At 39.4% G+C, this 20,035-nt stretch overlaps 1 protein-coding gene across 2 annotated transcripts in view; it reads left to right on the top strand.

Annotated features, from left to right (window-relative positions):
• The window catches only part of RAPGEF4 (Rap guanine nucleotide exchange factor 4), a 147,960-nt gene extending 127,925 nt beyond the window's left edge, over positions 1–20,035 (top strand). For both annotated transcript variants that reach the window (XM_053981812.1, XM_053981813.1), the window contains 6 exons: positions 5,175–5,265; positions 7,486–7,536; positions 8,167–8,254; positions 8,586–8,650; positions 17,168–17,222; positions 18,774–20,035. In XM_053981812.1, the coding sequence (XP_053837787.1) occupies positions 5,175–5,265; positions 7,486–7,536; positions 8,167–8,254; positions 8,586–8,650; positions 17,168–17,222; positions 18,774–18,901 (478 nt within the window). In that variant the 3' untranslated portion in view covers positions 18,902–20,035. The remainder of the gene's footprint in view (positions 1–5,174; positions 5,266–7,485; positions 7,537–8,166; positions 8,255–8,585; positions 8,651–17,167; positions 17,223–18,773) is intronic.

Below are 20,035 nucleotides of genomic sequence, written 5' to 3'. Positions count from 1 at the left end.
TGGGGAAAAGTAGCCCCAAGTAGCAGCACAGGTTGGGAGCTGACCTACTAAGGAGTAGCTCTGCAGAGAGGGACTGGAACTGTTGGTAGATGACAAGGTAACCATGACCCAGTAGTGGGCCCTGGGGGCCAGGAGGGCCAGTGGGATCTTGGGTGCATCGAGAAGAGTGTGGCTAGCAAGTCAAGGGAGGCGTTCCTCCATGTCTATTCAGTTCTGGTGAGGCCACATCTGGAATACTGTGCCCAGTTCTGGGCTCCTCAGCACCAAAGTGACAGGGAGCTACTGGAGAGGGTCCGGTAGAGGCCACAGAGGTGATATGGGGTCTGGAGCATCTCTCATAGGAGGAGAGCCTGCAAGAGCGGGGCCTGTTTAGTCTAGAGAAAAGTAGACTGAGAGGAGATCTCATCCATACATTCAAATATCTTGAAGGGTGGTGCCAAGAGAATAGTTCCAGACCCTTTTCAGTGACTGACTGAAAAGGGAGCAGTGACTGACTTCAGAGGGAGCAGGGGTATATCCATGCCCTGCATAGGTACAGATTTTTATTATGGTTACACTCACCCTCCCTTTCCAGCTCATGGTGTATTTATTGATGTCTGAAAAACAGTTTGCTGAGGTCTGTAGTGTTTGTCTATAGCTCTGGGCATTGTAGCTAGAAGCCTTTAGGCAGTTCTACCAACAGAGATGCTGTTACTTGCAGTTAAACCAAGGTTTTAACTTTTTTGCATCATTACATGGAGTTGTGTAAAAGAAGAGATTACTATTGCTGCTGTGATGCTGCCCTCCTCCCAGTTAGTAGTTGCACATAGCTGAAGTCTGTGTTCACATCAAAACTGGGGATCAGTGTGGCTCCTTCCTCCAGGATACCCTGCTCTGCAAGTACCAGCTTCCTTCTGGAATCTACTTCGGGCCCTGCAATTGGATTGTGGTTCGTCAAAGCTGAAGATTTAAAAAATATGGTGGTGGGCATGCAGGATCAGTTTTATATTTAGAACAGAGGACAGAATTTACCTCTTTAGTTTCTAAAAATACACGCACCGCATATTCCATTATCTCACTGCACAGCGCAAGAGTGGGAAGCAGCTGCCGGCCTGGCGGGCTGTGCCCAGGAGAGGGCAGTGGCACCCACACAGACGTCGGGGTCTTTCCTAATCTCTGGCATTAAATGAGAAAATGTTGAAATGTGGTCATTAAGATAAAATAGTAATTTCCATAAACACTTGAAATCAAGTATCCTAAAAATTACAGTTAAATATCTCCTTAATAAACTTCCCTAGCCTGCGAGTTCCTCCAAGTCATGGGTTTAATCTTGTGCTATTTACAACAGCCTGACAACCTCCTGTTTACGTCCATGTTTCTGGTATCACTACAATGCTAAAAATAAATAGCTAAAAGCAGTCTGCTCTGCTGGGTTCTCTTTGTCTCCTAAAAGCAGAGAAATCTGAAGCACAAGATTTTCCTCTGTACAAACCAAGAGGGCAGGTTTAATTCCAGCTGCTGGAAAGGCGCTGGGGAGTTTTGCCAGGCTGCTGCCCTCTGTGCAGTGCTGCCATGGTAACAGCTGCTACACATGCACTAAAACAAACACAAAGTGCACCGAAGTTAGAGAGGAGAAAAAGCCCAGACCTTGAAGCAATATCTTTGAGGAAGTTTTGCCTGTGAAGATCCTTGAGACCTAATGAGAACTTTACCCTACCTAGAAGTACTAGACTCATTAGAAAAGTGTTCAGGGAGAACAGCTCAGTGCTGCACTATTAATCTTAGGCATGACTGGTGGTAACGAGATGCCTTGCACGTACTCATTTTCAAAGATAACTGCTACTGAGAAGCTTTTTTCAGTTCTGTGGCTTGAGGTGCAGATATCATTGCAGAAGGCACATCATTTTGTGTCTGCCACCCTATGCACCCTTGATGTGTGCTCCCAAGTCTGTGCAGGCAAGCGCAAGGCCAAGTGCTGGCTCCAAGTGCTGTGCACATGTGCTTTCAGTTCCAGGAGCCAGTGTCACTTTAGCATCTGCTGGAAAAGGATGTAGGGGTTACCAAGTTCATCTCTTTTCTCCAGCTATTGTAGGAATGAACTTTCAAACGAAGGAAGAAGTGAACTATATTTCCAAGAGTGAGTTCTTCCCATATTAATTGTATAAGAAAGTCCTTCTGGGATGTGCTTGCACATACTCTTATGGATATCTGCAAATGCAGTTTGTGTGTATTTTCTCTTTGTGGATATATCCACAGGCTATTTAGAAGCCTTCTTGTGTATCAGTGTACTCAGATACTTTCACTCAGATTTTGAAAATCATTCTTTCTGTACATGTGCATATGTTATAAGCCCAAGGAGCCTGTAAGAAATTTTTGAAATGTGTGTTTACAGAGAAAATGCCAAGATGAATATGCTTCTCTAAGTACAAAGAGACTTTAACCACATACATGTTTGTTTTGGAGACGAGAGAGTGTGTGTGTGTGTGTTTACTATTCATTCTAACAGGAAGATTTTTCTTGTACAGTCCATTCTGTGGGGCAGAGGGACCTCAGCTCTGAGGTGGTGCATTGTGGTGCTTTAGAGGATCCACTTTTTGACATTTTACATGGAGTTTATATGCAGTAGAGCTATGCAGCTCTGTTTCTAGTGCCTTACAGGGGTCATTTATCTGGAACTGAGCTATTTATAGTAGTCCCTGTAGAATTTACTGAATATCTGGGGTAGAACATCATGTGTCTATATGGATTTTAACTGGGACTTTGTCAAATTATATTCCTTACCAGGTTATTTGGCAAAACATTTCCTTTTTAATATGAAGGTAGATGCAAATTAAATATTGCAGATACAGTTGCAGCTGCCTACTTTGTTTGAGCACTAGTGCTGTGTGTTACTAATTATTTTACCCTGCCATAATTTATTCCTAATCCTGTCACGGGCTGTGGACAGATATCCCTTTATGGATTTACTTGTGCCTAGGGAAGAGGTTATCATGGACAGCCTATCCTGTCTGCTTTTCATCTTTAGCTCCCCTCAGATCCACTAGTGAGGCACTCCCTCACCTGGACTAGTAGATTAAGTTGATGTAGCTTTAGCATTTCAGTTTATCCTTTCTACCCTTGCTCACTGTCACTGTGGGAGAATTTGTATGAGCAGCTCTGCCAGAAGATCTGAGAAGGCAGCAATCTCCCAACAGACCAACCAGCATGTGGGAGAGATCATTTATTCACATGCTCAGTGTTCACACAGTGCAGACACAAGTGAGGCCAAGATCTCAAGGATTCACTCACTCAATACATCCAGGTCTGGTTAAATGGAGGTACAGAAAGAATAGAATGGTGTGGATGATGGAGAATAGGATGATGTGACAATTACGGAGTCAGAGAGTAGGACAAGATGATTGTACTAATTTTGTCTGAAGCTAAGGATACCTCAGAGGAGCTAAGAGCTTCAATGATGAATTAAAAATATGAGAATCATAGGTTGAATCTTGTTAAAGTTTTCTTGGTAAATCATGGAATCATAGAATAGTTTGGGTTGGAAAGGACCGTAAAGATCATTAGGTTCCAGCCCCCTTGCCATGGGCAGGAACACCTTCCACTAGACCAGGTTGCTTAAAGCCCCATCCAACCTGATCTTGATCCCTTCCAGGAATGGGGCATCCACAACTTCTCTAGGCAGGCTGTGCAGTGTCTCACCACAACAATGTCCTCCTTTGCACTCACTCCAACAGATCCATTTCCTTCATATGTTGGAGTCCCAGAGCAGGACACAGCTCTGCAAGTGGGGCCTCACAAGAACAGTAGGGGAGAGCCACCTCCCTTGGCCTGCTGGCCATGATGCTTTACTGCAGCCCAAGACATTGTAGGCTTTTGGGGCTGCGAACACATATTATCAGCTCATGTAAGATTCTTGGCCACCAGCACCCCCAAGTACTTCTCCCCAGGGCTGTTCTCAATCCATTCTTCACCCAGCCTGTGTTTGTACTTGGGATAGCCCCGACTTAGGTACAAGACCTTGCACTTGGCCTTGTTGAATTTCATGAGGTTCACACAGCCCCATCTCTCAAGCCTGTCAAAGTCTCTCTGGATGGTATCCCTTCTATCAGCATGTCAACTGCACCACACAGCTTGGTGTCATCAGCAAACCTGCTGAAGGTGCACTCGATGCCACTGTTCATGACACTGATAGAGATATTAAACCCCAACAGTCTCAATACCAACCCCTAAGGAAGGCCAGTCACAACTGAAGAAACAGAGACTGAGGTGCTGAAATTGGATGTTGGCACATCAGTTGAGATGTGCCAAAACCCAGTGAGATGCAGTTTTGTGAGTTTTTTTTCTGATAGGCTTTGTTCTATCTCTTCCCTTCCTATTGAGTCAGTGAGCCAGTGAGGCAGACCCAGCTGAGCAGTTGTGTTGACTATGCCCATCAGATTGACTATACCCATCAGATTGTATCTACTCCTTCATACGACATGTTGGATCTTCCCAAGGTAGCACTCAATTACATGTTCCAGTTTTTCCTGACTGATAGCAAAATCCTTCTTTGCATTAGAGATGGAGCGTGACCTGGAGCTCCTTTTGCCCGGGACCTCTTTAATGAGGCTGGTAACAAATGGCTGCTCTTTTCCTGAAACATACTAGAAGTCCCAGAATCTATAAGTAATAGAAATCCTGTACTGCAGGAGAGGTCACTGGCATGGGGCATCTCTAGACAGATGGTCTTCTCCCTTTAAAAAGACTCAGTGGCCCTGTAAAGTGCAATGAAGATTGCCTAAGGAGAGCTTCAAGCAGTCATTAGCTGTTCAGGAGCTCTCAGCAAGTTCTGCAGCAAATGAAGTTAAAAACAGTTGTTTACACTGTTTCTGGTATCTCTTGGGACTGAATTGAGCCCAGTTTCAGGACAGTGTTTCTGGGTGGAGAATTGCTTCAAAGACTATAAGTCCTTGCAGAAGCTGGCACCCAGTGAAGTAGAAGAAGGGAGATCATTTTAGGAGGGAAAGGAAAGAAGCCTCCAGAGTGTGGTGAAGTGCTAACACACTGGTGAAGAGGTGTCTGCAAGCATGCTGGCCAAGACTGTCTAAATTCAGTCACTTCTAAGTGACCTAGATGCCTGGGTTCAGCGCTCTTAAGGTTGTCGTAAGTACTGCTCTGACTGATATATACAACTTAAAACCTGGCCCTTTGTGTTTCAGCTGTAAAGAATACAAAAATCTGAATTCCTTTTTTGCTATTATTATGGGACTGAGTAATGTTGCTGTGAGCCGTCTCTCATTAACGTGGGAGGTAAGTTGTTGCTAAAATCCTATTCCAGGAAGCTTGATGGGGACTTGTGCTTGTAATTAGCAAAAACATGAATTGGGCCTTTATTATTGATAAAGCTAGATCTACTAATTCAGCTCCTGACCATAAGCCTTAGCTAAGGCTGACAGTATTTGTTAGTAAGGCAGTATAGTACACCCATGGATATGCTGAATACTCACAGGAGTTAACAAGAGTGACAACAGTGGCTCCTGTTGCTGAGCTAAACTGCCCAACAGGATGAGCAAGCTAGCCAGCTAACCTCTTAGATCAGCCCATCATCTGTGTGCCTTCACTTTACTGGTGGTTCAGTGAGATCACTCCACTGATAATTCTGTTAAATTCATCCTCTGTTTATACATATTATTTTCTGATCTCCACAGGGACTCTGTTGCCCTGTTAAAATGTGGGTTTCTTCTAACCAGTTCTGGTTTTCTCTCTGACATACATTTCCATGCTTACTGGCAGTTTGGTCTTCATTCTCAGAGCTTCCACCTTTTGCTGTGGCTTTGCTCTTTTGTATGAGTGTATAAAAAGGGTGCAGTGTCCAGCTGCAGTGTAACCACTGAGAACATACTGGTTATCAAAAGCAGTATAGATTTCAATGTGCATACATTTTGTTCATTAGAAATTCAAAATAATTAGCATGACTGAGGTTATTGATGCAACTGAAAGCAAGATTTGAATACCTATAAAATGTGCTCTGACACAGATCAGACTAACATGTCTGAGAGTACACCAGTCCTGTTTTCAAAAGTATGTGTATCATATAAAATCAGTGCAACAGGCAAAGATTTTCAGTTTCTCAAAGTAATGACCTTTTATTTGTGGCTACTGAGAGGAGTTGGAGAGCTGAGACAGTACAGGACTAGAGAAGAAGGAATCGAATGTATATACTACATACAGCAATCTGAAATAGGCACCAGGTCTGAGCTGGTAGGGGGGCACAGATCATTTGTGCATGTGGAAAATTAACTTGAGATCATGGAAATGTTATCATACTCTGGTTCTGTAGAGCAGTTGGTTTAACAAGAGAATTTCTGCAATTTGATTTTTAGCCAGATATATACAGAAAATACTTAAAGACAAACATACCAAGACCTATTTTTTTTCTATATTATCACGCATTTACATTAGTTGCATGCAGAAATTAGATATTTGCAGGTGCAAATGTCCAATTATACCACTTACTTCACAAATACCTAATCTGCATGCATATGCAAACTAGGCACATAGTTGTTGACACACATCATTAAAAATTAGGCCCTTGCTGTGGCACAGTGTAAATAGCTTGCTAGGGTACACACTTCAAATGTAGAAAGTATTGCAAAAAATCATTTCTGTACTGTAAAGTCTCTATTAATTTTTAATGTTATCCACTGCTAATAGTAGTCTGAAAAATTCAGTAAATATAGAGAAGTTTCTTACTAAAAATAACTGACATGTTCTGATTGTACATAAAAATTTACAGTGATCTCTGAAACCAATTTATAACATATCTTATAGTCTTCAGAGTAAAGTTATTTAATCTGTGTAACATACTATGCACGAGGGGGAAAGAAATTTTTTAGTAAAGCCCATCTCATCTCAATCATATGATCATCTGACCATTATTCATTTGTGCAGGTTGTGGATTGAAAAAATACTCATTAATTTGTACCCCAGAAAGTGATGGAGGACTTTTGCTGCTGAGCATGTCAAGAATTTTACTAATAAATGCATCAGCATGAGCAAAAAAACCTCCTGGAAATGCCCAGGCCTGGATATGAATGTTTTCAAGGGCAGTTCATCATAGGTATGAATAATTAAGCTGATCTGCCCCTACAGAAGCTGTGTGCAAATTGTATTTTCAGATAGGCTATAATCAGGGATGTCCTGAAAGCATCCACATGAATTTCCATTACATTCTGAATTCACTGATTGCTATGTGAGCCAAACAAAAATCTGAATCGAAACATCCCAAAGGACTAAATTCAAGTCGGGGTTTAAATCAGGATCCAGGTTTCATGGCTGGTCCCGTCTCTATTTTTAATCTGGTTGCTAGGAAACATGTTGTATTTTAGATTAGCACATTGTTAGAAATATCTGGCAAAAAAAAGAGCACTTTCCTGACTTAGGGCATTGTAGAAGGAACTAGCATTTACACTAAAATTACCGCACTGATCTGATTTAATTAAGGTTTGCTATTTTTGTTTTTATTAACAGAAACTCCCAAGCAAGTTCAAGAAGATCTATGCAGAGTTTGAAAGCTTAATGGTGAATAGCAATAGATCCCTTATTCTATGCACAATCTGAGATAATTCAGTTTCTGATTTGAATTCCTTGATTCAGAACATTTTATATGTCCTTGTTTGACTTTAAGAAGTTTATGATCCCATTTTAGAGCTGCTAAAACAAGTATGTATGACTAATAAATTATACTCTTAGGAACCTACTCTGAGAGAACTTATGTACCACTCAAAGTTAATCTGGGAACTCAGAAAAGCTTTATCACTTGTTTTCCAATAGTGCATATGGGAAATTCTATTTTTCAACCTGGATTTTTCCAGGCAATACATTTTAGTGCTATAACATATGCAAAACTGGATCTGCAGCTGTAAGGAGGGAGGAAGAAATACATGTTATTTTTATGAAGAATGTTTTTGTAATCATATCTAACCTAGCTATTTGGCATGAAAAAATGTTTGTGTTTAGTGGCTGCATTCTCATTGTGTAACCAGTCTGGGAGAATCATAAAAGGTATATGAATTTGCAGATGCACTTTTAAAGTCACAGGAAAAAATAATGTTTTTAATAAATGCCATGACATCTAAATCAATGCATATAGTGTCTTGATACGTATAATGATACTTATTAGTAATTATTTGATTTCTCTTTTTTTGTAAGGATCCATCAAGAAACCATAGGGCCTACAGACTAACTGTAGCTAAATTGGACCCTCCAATAATTCCTTTCATGCCACTGCTTATAAAAGGTAAGCTTGGATGTTACTAGAATTATTAACTTGAAAGCTATTTGTCAAATATCTGAAGGATAAGAGTAGCAGCAAGAAAAAACAAAAATCAATCTCAGTGTGAGGTATGATCTTTTTCCATTATGAAAAGCACGACACAGAGACGAGACAAACTGGGTTTGTACATCTGGATATCATACCTCAATTTTATTAGTCTTAGAAATGCTGCAAATTAAAGCCTAAATGTTTTACTTTTACAGCTGCTACAATTTTTGTAAGGGTAGATCATTCTGCTGTTTTGTATGGCCATGATTCAGAAATGGGCTTTTATGTGTTTTTTATTTCTATACAGACATGACGTTTACTCATGAGGGAAACAAGACATTCACTGACAATCTAGTAAACTTCGAAAAAATGGTATGTATGACATATTTGAAAGGAAACTTAAAATACCTCACTGTTCACCTCTTCAAGAAACTTCTCAACAGTGACTTTCATCTAGAGAGAATGAAGGCAGGACCAAGACCTGGCAAAAATAGCCTGCATTGTACACAGAGCCTGAGACCGCTGGTTTTCTGGAAAACATCACAGAGGCGGAGAATAAACTGCCCACTGAGCCTTGCACAGCCAAAATGCTTCATAGGAGAGGGAGTATCAGGGACAGGAAGCAGAGCTGTTAGAGACACTTTTTAACAGTTTGGGACCAACCTGTGATTTTAACTGCTGTTCCTTCAAACAGGCCTGAACTGTCTCGGGCTGGGATAGTTCTGCATTGCTCCTTGGAGAATGAAAAAAGCATTGAAAAGAACTTGCACAACATATATTTTCTTCTTTCCCTTCACAGAGGAAAAGAAGTCTGTGGCTTGATTGCTTTCCTACTGGAAAGGAGAATCAATGATAAAAGGCAAGAGTATGCTCAAATTTGAGATAAGTCCTGCACCTAAGCTGTTATAATTTCAAACACCATTGTCAAAAACTGCAGACAGGCAACTTTCCATTGCAGAAGTCTCAACTGAAACTTGAGTTTCTCAGCAGTAAGAAGACATTTTCTTGGTTGCTAAGGTCATGTTCCTCATTAGTGTGGTTAATGACACCTGATTCTGAGAACCTGCATTAGCCAAACCCAGCTATGGCATCTGCATAGGAAAACCAAACCTGATGTATTGCTCTGGCGGTCAGTAGTAGAATCACAGAATCACTAAGGTTGGAAAAGATCTCCAAGATCCCTGAATCCAACTCTTAGCCCAGCACCACTGGGTTCCTCAGTAAACCTTGTCCCTGAGTGCCACGTCCACGTGCTCTTTGAACACTTCCAGGCATGGTGATTCCACCGCTTTCCTGGGCAGTCTATTCCAATGCCTGAACACCCTTAAAGTGAAGAAATTCTTTCTCACATCCAATCTAAACCTCCCATGGCACAACTTGAGGCCATTTCCTCTCAGCCATTCAGCAGCCATGCTAGAGCATATTTCCTCTGGCATCTACATGTGCTTCTTCTTAGTAGTACAGTAATCAGAACCACTCCATTCCACTGGAGTTACATAACTCCAGTTATTTCCACTGCACTGTGGAGGTGTTTGTCTGACCCTCTGAGCACTGATAACTGCAGAGGGGAAAAAAGGAGTACTTTAAGCTCTTTAAAAAACTTCACAGAAAAATGATCATCACTCTGAGTGAATTCTGTTAGATTTTAATCTGTAGCTCCAGGACAGCCTCTGTTCTTGGGTGAAAATACCCCTTTAATAAGATGAGACATTTTGTAAGTAAATGGCAGTGCTAATGCCTGAGTAAGGGCCTGACCTCACTTTGCAATAATGGCATTCTGTAATTGCATATGCAGACTGTGTTGCCACCTCCTTCCAAAGGCCTTGAGACTTCTACCTGCAGAAAAGGACTTTTTTCTGCATTGCCTGTCGTAATTGGGTATAGATTTAACAGCAGAGATAGTAAATACTTTGGGGAACACAAAGGGATCTCAGACTTGGCTGGAAAACTTCCAAATGGAATGGATGGCAGCTGCATTGCTATAACAATGAACACAGCCATGGTGCTGTGGCTAGCTCCAACATGTCCACCTCACTTGGCCTGTTTGCACCTCCTGAGCCAGAAGAGCTGGTACATCCACTGGCCTCAGAGCTCCTGCTTCAAGCTCTTTATGCCTCATTTTGTGTGAAAGCCATTACAGAAGGGAGGAGCTCTCCTGTAAGCACTTCCCATAGACAGAAGTTCAACACGGGCTTGTCATTTAAGAATAGTTCTACACCACTCTGTACCACATTTGGCACTCCCAAGGCCAAGAGTGAATTTTATAGCAGCTTAAACTGATCTATATCTAAGTTGCTGCAGTTCTGCCCTCTTTACGATAGTCTGCTAATTGTCTTATCTTCAAAAGAATGTTACCCCTAGAAAAAGAGTTTACTAGTAGCACCCAGAAGTTCTAAATAATATTTTATGCTGCAAGAATGTAGTACCAGTAATCTAAGTTTTGATCATTTTCTTTAGGAGAGGAATGTGAGGATCAGATAGTGCATTTTTGATGCTGCATATTTCTTAGGGATTCAGTATTATGTCTCATGTTCCTCAACTCACCAGAAAGGGAAACATTCTCCTTTTTTAGTGTTCTAAGCCTTTCTTTGGTTGGTACTGTACCAAAAAGCTCACTCTGGTTTTTCCCCAGGCCTTACTGCAAGTATATCTTCCATATCTTTATTGTTCTTCACTCTTCTGCATGCTTCTATGGTGCTTTTACTGCTTTTCTCAACCCAAAGATGTTCAGAGCAACCTGTATTCAAATTCCACCCACATAATTCATTCAAATCCTACTGTGGACCTGGCAGTTTTTAGCTTTTTGCATGTGTCATCAGGTCAAGCAAAGAAGAAAAGCCTACTGTTAAACCTCAGTCGCTGCCGCCTACTTGCGTTAAGCTTAAAACTGTCATATCCACACATAATTGCCAGATATTAAACTGTGAAGACAAGACCACTCAGCCAGATAACTCTCAGGTAAATTATCCTCTCTTTTAAATAAGTATAAGCCCAAGGTGTTTTTGTGATGTTTCTTTGCCATTTTCAGGAGAAAAGTAGAAACCAGATTTTCTCACAGGAATCATGTCTTGCCCTTTGTTGTTTCTTTCTGTTTGTTGTGCTGCACGATTCTGTCATAAGCAGATGGAGATTCCTTAGAGTATTGCTGGGAGCCACTCTTACTGATGTTTCTGAAACATCTTGGTTCTTTGGAATATTGTTTCCTTTTATGTTTGCTGAAGTTTATGAATAAAAATATCTGGGTAGTTGCCACTGGTGGTGCCATTTGCCACTGGAGGAGGTGGGTCCCTCCTACTCCCATGTAAGCCCAGTGATGAAACTGAGAACAGCCTCTGGCATCGCATCTGCATTCTCACCACAGAGCTCTGATCCCGACAGCTGATGTGCTGCTGACAACTTTATTCCTGTAACTGGCAGCCAAAAGTAGAAGTTTTTTCTAGTGGCATCTCTTCAGCTGAAACAGCTTCCTTTAAATCTTTTCTGTTTCATGATGTTTCTGTTATTATTTATATTAAATGATGCATCTTAAAACATGCAGAAGCTGTCAGGCAGTGTCTGAGCCAGGAGCTCCCTGAGTGCCAGAAACAGCAAGGCCTGGTTTCCTAAACATTTGTGTTTCATGGGTGCTTGAGCTCTGCTCAGATCTCTCCTTGTGGCTGGGGCATGTGTTGTTTCTTCATGGCTGGGGAATTCTGTGTGAATAGGCTTTTGTCATAACATAAGAACTTGCACTACAGCCTTTTTCCTGAAGGAGACAGGAGGGCACTTACACAATCTTTCTCTTGTCCACAGCCATCTGTTTTCACAGAAAATTGGTAGGAGCTTTCTTGTGTTTGAAAACTCTGGGTTCTTTTTTCAAATTGAACAAAATTATCTAGAGAAGAAGGGAAAAACAGACAGATGGTGTTGAGCCACATTAGCCTAGTCTTTTTTAGCAACTCAAGCTAACAAAGAAAAAGACTGAGTCAATTTTTTCCTGCTATGCTTTCCTATATATTGATCTTTTCAGTGGTGGACTGACAGAACAGTGATATTGGCAGTAGTAAGGGGACATCACTCTGCAGAGCATTGCTGAGCTTTACTTGCTGCTGCCTTTGTGACTGCCTGCTCTTTCTTCCCCTTCCCCATCCACTGATCCCCACAGATGCCTTACCTGGAGGAGGCTGTGAGGAGTGGGAGGACAGGGAGACCTATCCAGGGAAGAGAGTAATCACGTGTGGCAAAGCCACAGCTATGGGTAAAGAGGGAAGTTTGTAAACAGACCCATTTGGTTTGTACAAGATGTGGGTGAACAGTTCTGAACATGTCAGAAATAGGTATGCTCTTAGTCTTTGTATTTGCACTGTCTTTGTGCTCTTTACTCATGCCATTGCATGAAGCCTTAAAATCCAGCCTGGAAAATATTATTTATGCATTTGTCAATAAGTAGGCAAAATTACTAAATTACTGGTCTTTGTAGTGTAAGTCTTTAGTAAAAGGCTTTGTCTTCAATAGCAAAAAAGACATGGTTTAAGAAAAGTATTGGATGTCTTTTACTTATCTCACTGCAAGAAGCCGATGGGGAGTGATTGCAAGCTGTTTCTACCATGGTGTTGCTCAGATGTACATTCTAGTTTGGCATATATGACATGACACCAAACCACCTACATCTCTTCTCCCCTGGTGACTTGACAGTACATGTTAGTTGTAAATGTGCCTTCAGAAGACACATCTATGTAATAACTGAAGACGTATTTATTACAGAGGAGCAAAACTTTTAAAGCTTTTTAAATACTGTAGTTTTAGTTTGGAAGGTGGGGAAGATTTTGAGAGCTGCAAGTACGTGAAAGATACAAAGATGGCAGAAGGCAGCAAACACAATTAGTTTGTGATCTAGAATGACCCTCTTCTCAGGTGAAGGCAAGCACCCAAAAAGCACCAGTAGTAATAGTTCCTGTAAACTCTGTATGATTTAGCAGATACAGAACAACCTACAACCTGCAGTACATGCCAATATACACCATTTAAGTGACACTGCTTTTATAGCTATGTATTTAGAAAAAATTTACAAGCGTTTTCCTAGAATTAGGTCTTGGCAGGGAAAGAAGAGAGAGGAAAGTGAGGAAAATACTGCGTATGACTCTCCTTAGGGACAGGCAATATTTCATATTCTTGACCACTTCCTGAATTTATTTGCCAAACCTCAGCTGCCGAATAGCACTCTGACTGCCAGTACAGAATTTTGTATTCATAGACAAAGGGAAGATGCAATTAATTGGGAACTTTATCAGTGCCATTTCTCAAATCTTTGTTCAGAGAGCCTGAACAAAGATTACTTTCTGTGTCACCTTCCCCATATGACATTACCCGGCATTATCTTAGGAATAACACCTGTAGGGGGAGCAGAAGTCAGGAAAAAGCTCTGAAAGTGCTGACCTGCCATGGCAGCACAAGATAGTGCCATGGTGCTGACCACTGACGCTTCCTTTTGTCAAGCCTCTTCACCCTTCAGGTGCGAAAAGAGGATTAGAGAATTTTTACATATTTGTTTTCAGGTTTTGTGGAGATGAACAAAAGGGAATTCACACTCTTATCCATATGCAAAAAAAAAAAAAAAAAAAAAAAGGACAAACATTCTTTAATTTTTGGAACATAAAGATTATGCAAAAAGTGTGTGACTAAAGCCCTTAGTAGTTTTCAATAGCATCTATGAATATTTATAATATTTAGCAACCTGTGTTTGGAATGGATTAGAAGATAATGGGCTGGCCTGCTGCCACAATTCCAAACTGTAAAACTTGAAAGAGTATTGTTGTGTACACACAGCATGCTGGTAGTAGCCATTACTTGTTATATTATGCAGTTGGTTCTATGTCAGAAAGATCTAAATTTAGGTTTGTATGGCTTTTTGATAGTGGTCTTGCTTAGCACTTAAACAGAGGTTAATCTTTGCAGGCATTGACTAGAGGTAGTCCTCTATTTGAAGAAAAACTATAAGGAGCAGGCAATTAAACTTACATCTGAACATTTTTTCTGTCCCTATTTCCAGTTTTCTTGCATCAAAAGAAGACAATCTAACTTATCTATGAGATTCGGGAAGGAAAATTTCACTTTTGTTTCATAACCTGTTTTTCTATTCACTTGTACCTTACAAAGAGGAACTGTTAGGAGATTAGACATTATGAGACAGTAGAACAGCACTTGGAAAAAAAGTAATGTGAAAAGAGCTCTTCAAAGATACATAATGCTTCAGAATCTCCCCATTGGCTTGTGCTATCTTTGGGCCACAGTTTCTCCATTTACTCAGCCTTAACATCCACTTCCTCATTGGTTTGTATTTCATCATTGCCAGGATAATTCTGAATGTACAGATAGAATCACATCATCTTCAGAAAAAGGCAAAGGAACCCTTTAAAATGAAGTCTTTCAGCCAACTGAAGGAAGCCAGGCAGACCAGCCTTTAACCAGAAGTCAGACAAGTCTGTTGCCACTTCCATTTTTCCTTGCCTAGAAGAGCTCACATAATGGCAAATTTGAAAATAGCAAAAGCTTTTTTAAAAACCTTCACTACACGCCCATAATTTTTCTTTCAGTACAGTACTGCATGATAGTATTTTTTCTGGATATTCTGCTTTTTTTGAGAACAAACTCACCACAAGAGAAAAAAGAGTAAAAGAACACTTTTTTTGATAAATCTGTTTTCATATATGAAGCTAAATAATAATAGCTCCAAAGATTATTATGAGATGAGGCTTTAAAACCTAAACACTTACAGGTATGAAAAATTAGGATGTGTATTAACAATCCATCTAGAAAGCACATCAAGCAAAACTAGCTATCTTCCTAAAAATGAAGTGTTCTTAGCAAAGCTTCCTTTGAAGCTAGACAGTTTTGAAACTTCATTGTGTTGGCTGGGGCAGTTCAACTTTATGATCTCTCCTTGAAACAGTTATTGTAGATTAGTATATTTTGAACTGGTATAAATCAAAATAGCAGCATCACGTAACAGAGCCAAATATGAAGCCATAGAGGTGTGAAACAGTCATGCTTATATGATTGTGTTGTGTTGACTTACATTTGGTTGGTTTTGACTGAAAAACTGACACTGTACATGCAGTGTGTTCTGTCTCGGCCCAGTTACCATGAGTATTTAGGAGGTTCCATTGAAGTCAGTGGAGTTTATTCACATGCTTAATGCTAAGCACCTGTGAGAATGTTTGCAAGGTAAGTGCCTTAGAGAATCCGCATAGTAATAGTGGCTTGAAGAGGTATGAAAATTACCGTAGGATAAAATTTACTCTCACTTGAATTATAAATGTAGATACATATAACTTTAGGAACAACATAAGCAGATCCATATCCAGATTCCCTAGATATTTTGGGAAAGTGTGTTTTAGAAATAACATATTTTAGATCAATTTCATTTGATAATACAATGTGTAATCCACATTTAGGACGTCATTGATCAATAGTGTTTCTTATGCCGATCAACCAACTCATTTTTGTATGCTTGATAGTACATTAAAAGTCTGAGATTGTCCATTGTGTGTGTAAGGAATGTCTTACATTGGCGCTTCCCACTTCTGGAATGACAGATTTCACAAGCTTATTTCATTTGTAACATTTTCATTTAAGATTATAATTGTGATTTCATTTAAGATTATAATGAATTTAGAGGAGCATATGCCCCAGGCTTTCTTGTTCACTAGTAAGAGATATATAATTCCATTTATTGAGAGCTTATGGGTAACTAGCTTGTTAATCTCACACAAAATTTCCATAATGTGTGAAGCAGCCTGGTGAGAGTGTGCTGCGTTAGAAGATGTAGCTGTGTTGGAACACCGACATTGGAGTCTGATGGGGAACAGCATTTCCTTCCTCTGCTTTTTCTTAACCTAAGCAAAAGAAACTGAAACAAATGTTGTCCTTATAACAGGGATTGAATCAAACTATCTAGCTAACTGCTGAAGTTTCAGTTTATTTGACATTATGTAGAACAACTAATTCTGCTCCATACTAGTGGATGTATTATTTCTGTAGTGTTAATCACAGAAACCAGTTAAAATTCTACAGTCCAGAACTAATGTTTTGCTGTATGACTAACCTTAATTTCTTTTCTTAAAAACTATTGTAAAATAACATCTGATTTATCACAGCATGTGTATTGATTGAAACTGAATTGAATGAAATTATGTCTTTTTTGCTGAAGGGGAAGCACAGCCAAGAAGTGACTTCTGCTTTTTTTTTGTGAACTGTCAGTAGAAGGGTCCAAAAAAAGTGAATCCACTTTTCAGATTGAGTTAGATACACTTGTGCAAAGTAACAATGTGTAACAGGTCTGTTTATGAAACTTGGCTGCAGGCCACAGTACTGACAGTGGCCTTCTCACCTGGGAACCAAGCATTGTGCCAGTGGAATCACCCTCGTGCTTATTTACACTGTCATCTTCCAGGAGGACTGCATTTTAAACTCGAGTTTATATAAAAGGTGGAAGCTCTTTAATTGCTGAATATATTCTAGAAATGGCCTTGCTGTTAGGAGCTGATAGTCTTTAAATTAACATGTATATACTCCATGGTATTCCTTTTACTTTTTAATATGGTAAGATGTTATCAAAGGAATGCACATTGAAGGGGCTGATTTTCATTCTTGCTTAGGGCCTTTTACAGCATTCAAGCAAGGGAAGGAGTTCTCTGAGCACATGTAAATTATACTCATGCTTATTTAAAGCCTGTGTAAATGCAAATCACACCCTATACATTAAAGTAGCAGCATTAAAATTATATTTTCATTCATATGACTGCTTTTATTGGCATGTGTCTTCACACTCAGGCACAGTTAGGTGCTTCGTTTGAATGATGATGAAATACAGTGCTTGTTCTCTGATTGCATCCCATCTTTTCCTTCCAGCGCATGATTGCCAACACTGTCAGGACAGTGAAATTCTGCCGAAGCCAGTCTTTCAGTAAGTGTATTACAACATCTGTACTGTCAGCATTATCATCAGTAGCTACAGTAATTACAACTAATTCTGTGTGTACCAGAACTGAAGAGCCTGCTTTGCAGTGATTCTTCCATGTTTGGATACTGTGATGTTTCATGGGATGAAATATCCTTCAGGAAGCTCTAATAAACCCTTTCTCCTCTATCTCTTTTCCATGCATGTGAAAAAGCTAAATATCTGTGAGGTCTCTACCCATCTCTCAGATTAGAGCCAGTTGAAATTAGACACTGGATTCAGAAGTGGTTGAAATAAGTCTAGCAGGCAGCAGCACACAGATATTTGCTTGGATAAATGCTGTTTTAATATGAAACCAGTCTGGAGACATGGCCTTTACAAATGACATAACTGCATAAGGCGGTGAATTTAAAACCTGTTTGTCAGTATAATTACTAGAACTTCCTTGAGGCCATGTAAGATGACAGAGCTGTATGGTCAAACAGGCTTCTCTGTGGGTCTCATCCCATCGAGCTGCATTGTCAGTCTCAGTCACATGGGCATTTCCTCAGCACTTCATCCATTTTGACTCACAGCACCCTTCCTCTTTCTCAAACAACATAATAAACATAATAAATAATATAAAACTATATTTTTATAAAAATAGTTTCTTTCCATATGAGTCAAAGCTTAGCTGTAGAAGATCTGTAGAAATTTCTGTAGAACTGTAGAAATTAAGAAAGATTTTTTTTTTCATCCACAATCCAGGTTTTTCTGGTTTTGTGTCTTTAATTTTGATGTATTAAGCATTGGTGAGACCTCCACATACTTAGAAATAGAAGCAGATTTTCATTATTCATGATATAACAAAATGTCAGTATATAGATCTACTGGATCTAAATTCCATGGTTTGTGTGTGTGTGTATGTGTAATGTAATGTAGATGCCTCAGTATTATTTTTTAGTTGAATTTAAGTTAACTAACACATATTACATTACACTGTAAGCTGTTCCCTGTGGGGCTGAAGATACTTAGAATTTAACTTAGTAGTATTCCATAACTGCTGCTGAAGTAGGTATAATGTGGTTAAGTAATATAAACAGGTAGTAAATTCTGAGGCTTGAATGGGGCAGCCACTAAACATTACATTGTTACAAATATTTAGTACTGAGCTAGAAATGAGAATATTGCATGAAAAGAGGCTTAAATCAATTACATCATTTTGAATCTGTTAAAGTTGCTGGTTCAAAAGCAAATGGGCAGCTTTAAATTGTACTTGTTAGCTGTATAATATATAGCTAATGACTGATAAGGTGATTTCTAAAACTGTAACCAAGGACCATCAATTTTAGTAAATGTAGCCAAGGATGTCCAAAAGAAAAGTTAATTTGTGGGGGTAGTAACCAGAAAGACCATCAGATACCGAGAAAAGGTTTCAAAGAGAGCAATTTCTAAATATTTCCTTTTTAACTCACCAGGATCTAGTCTTTCCTGTGACAGCTTGTAAGGAGTTGTGCATTTTGTTCAGGCATTTGTCCATTTACGTGTATCAATCCTACATCATTTCTCTTTCACCAGATCCTGATGCAGCCCTAACTAATAAAAACCATCAGGATGTTCGGAGCTACGTGCGGCAATTAAATGTGATTGACAACCAGAGAACTTTATCACAGATGTCTCACCGACTGGAACCGCGCCGAGCATAAACATTTGAAGCAATGATGAGAAACGATCTTTTATCCTCTCAAGGTCACTTGTTAAGAACTTCACTTTCTCTGCTACTGCACTGCCACTACAAATAAGCAAAAACATACCATAAGGTCTTAGGCAACGCACAATGTACCAGCCTGCTGGAGAACTTTGGCTGAGGAACAATGTATGCACTGTAGGTATATGGGTGGCCATGTTGTGAACTGTTAATTCATCTTAAAGTGTAGTAAGTGATATCTCATATGGATTAAAAAAACCCACATAGATAGAATAGTTAGTGGGAAATGCACAAAAGCTTTTAACAGTTCTAAGGTAGGTAGTGAGTCCTTCTCCCTAATTAAGAATCTGTATTTTATGATTTATGCTTCAGGTCAGGACCAAAACTGATCGTCAGTTTAGCTTGCTCAGCTACTGTTGACCTCAATAGAAGATAGATGTAAGGATCTGATGAAATAATGTAGGTTCAAGCGTGGTCTAAGGTGTAGTTCCATTCAGAGAAGACTTGCAAATATTTCCATTTTAAATACAACAAATACTAAGAAAAATTCCTAGTCTTAATCATACTGTCTACTACTACAAGCAGTGTGGCCATTTCAGAAAACTGACAGGACTGAAAATATTTTGAATGATAAATAGATTAATCAGTGTTTACATTTTACTTCCTTCTTTTTAAACTACCAATCAAGTTTTTACAAAATTCAGTTAAAAAATAAGGTCGTTAAAATCAATAGCATTAAAGGTAGCAAAGGACTGGTTCAAAAAGAGCACAATATGCACAAATGGATTTCAAGAGAATATTTTCCTGGACATTAAAACCTTAAATTTCAGCTAGAATTAATCGTGGCTGGTTAACACATTTTCTGGTCTTACACATTTACAAATATCTTAATTTTCAGCCAATTGTTTGCACTTTCAGTAGACTGTAAATAAATGTCAATTCATTATGTTCTAGAATATTTATTTATGTAATAGTTATTGTGCCAAAATAATTCTGGTTTATTTATTTTGTTTAGCATGTTACGAGAGTACAGCTTTTGTCTTCACACTCTGTGCATTTACATGTAGAAGTTGTGTGATATATCTTTTCTGTAAATAACATGAAGTACCTTATTAAATGTAATTGCTGGAAA

The sequence above is a fragment of the Vidua macroura genome, chromosome 7, assembly GCF_024509145.1.
Source record: "Vidua macroura isolate BioBank_ID:100142 chromosome 7, ASM2450914v1, whole genome shotgun sequence".
Lineage (NCBI taxonomy): Eukaryota > Metazoa > Chordata > Aves > Passeriformes > Viduidae > Vidua > Vidua macroura.
Note: the sequence above shows the minus strand (reverse complement) of the source record. Positions and strands in the feature narration are given on the sequence as shown.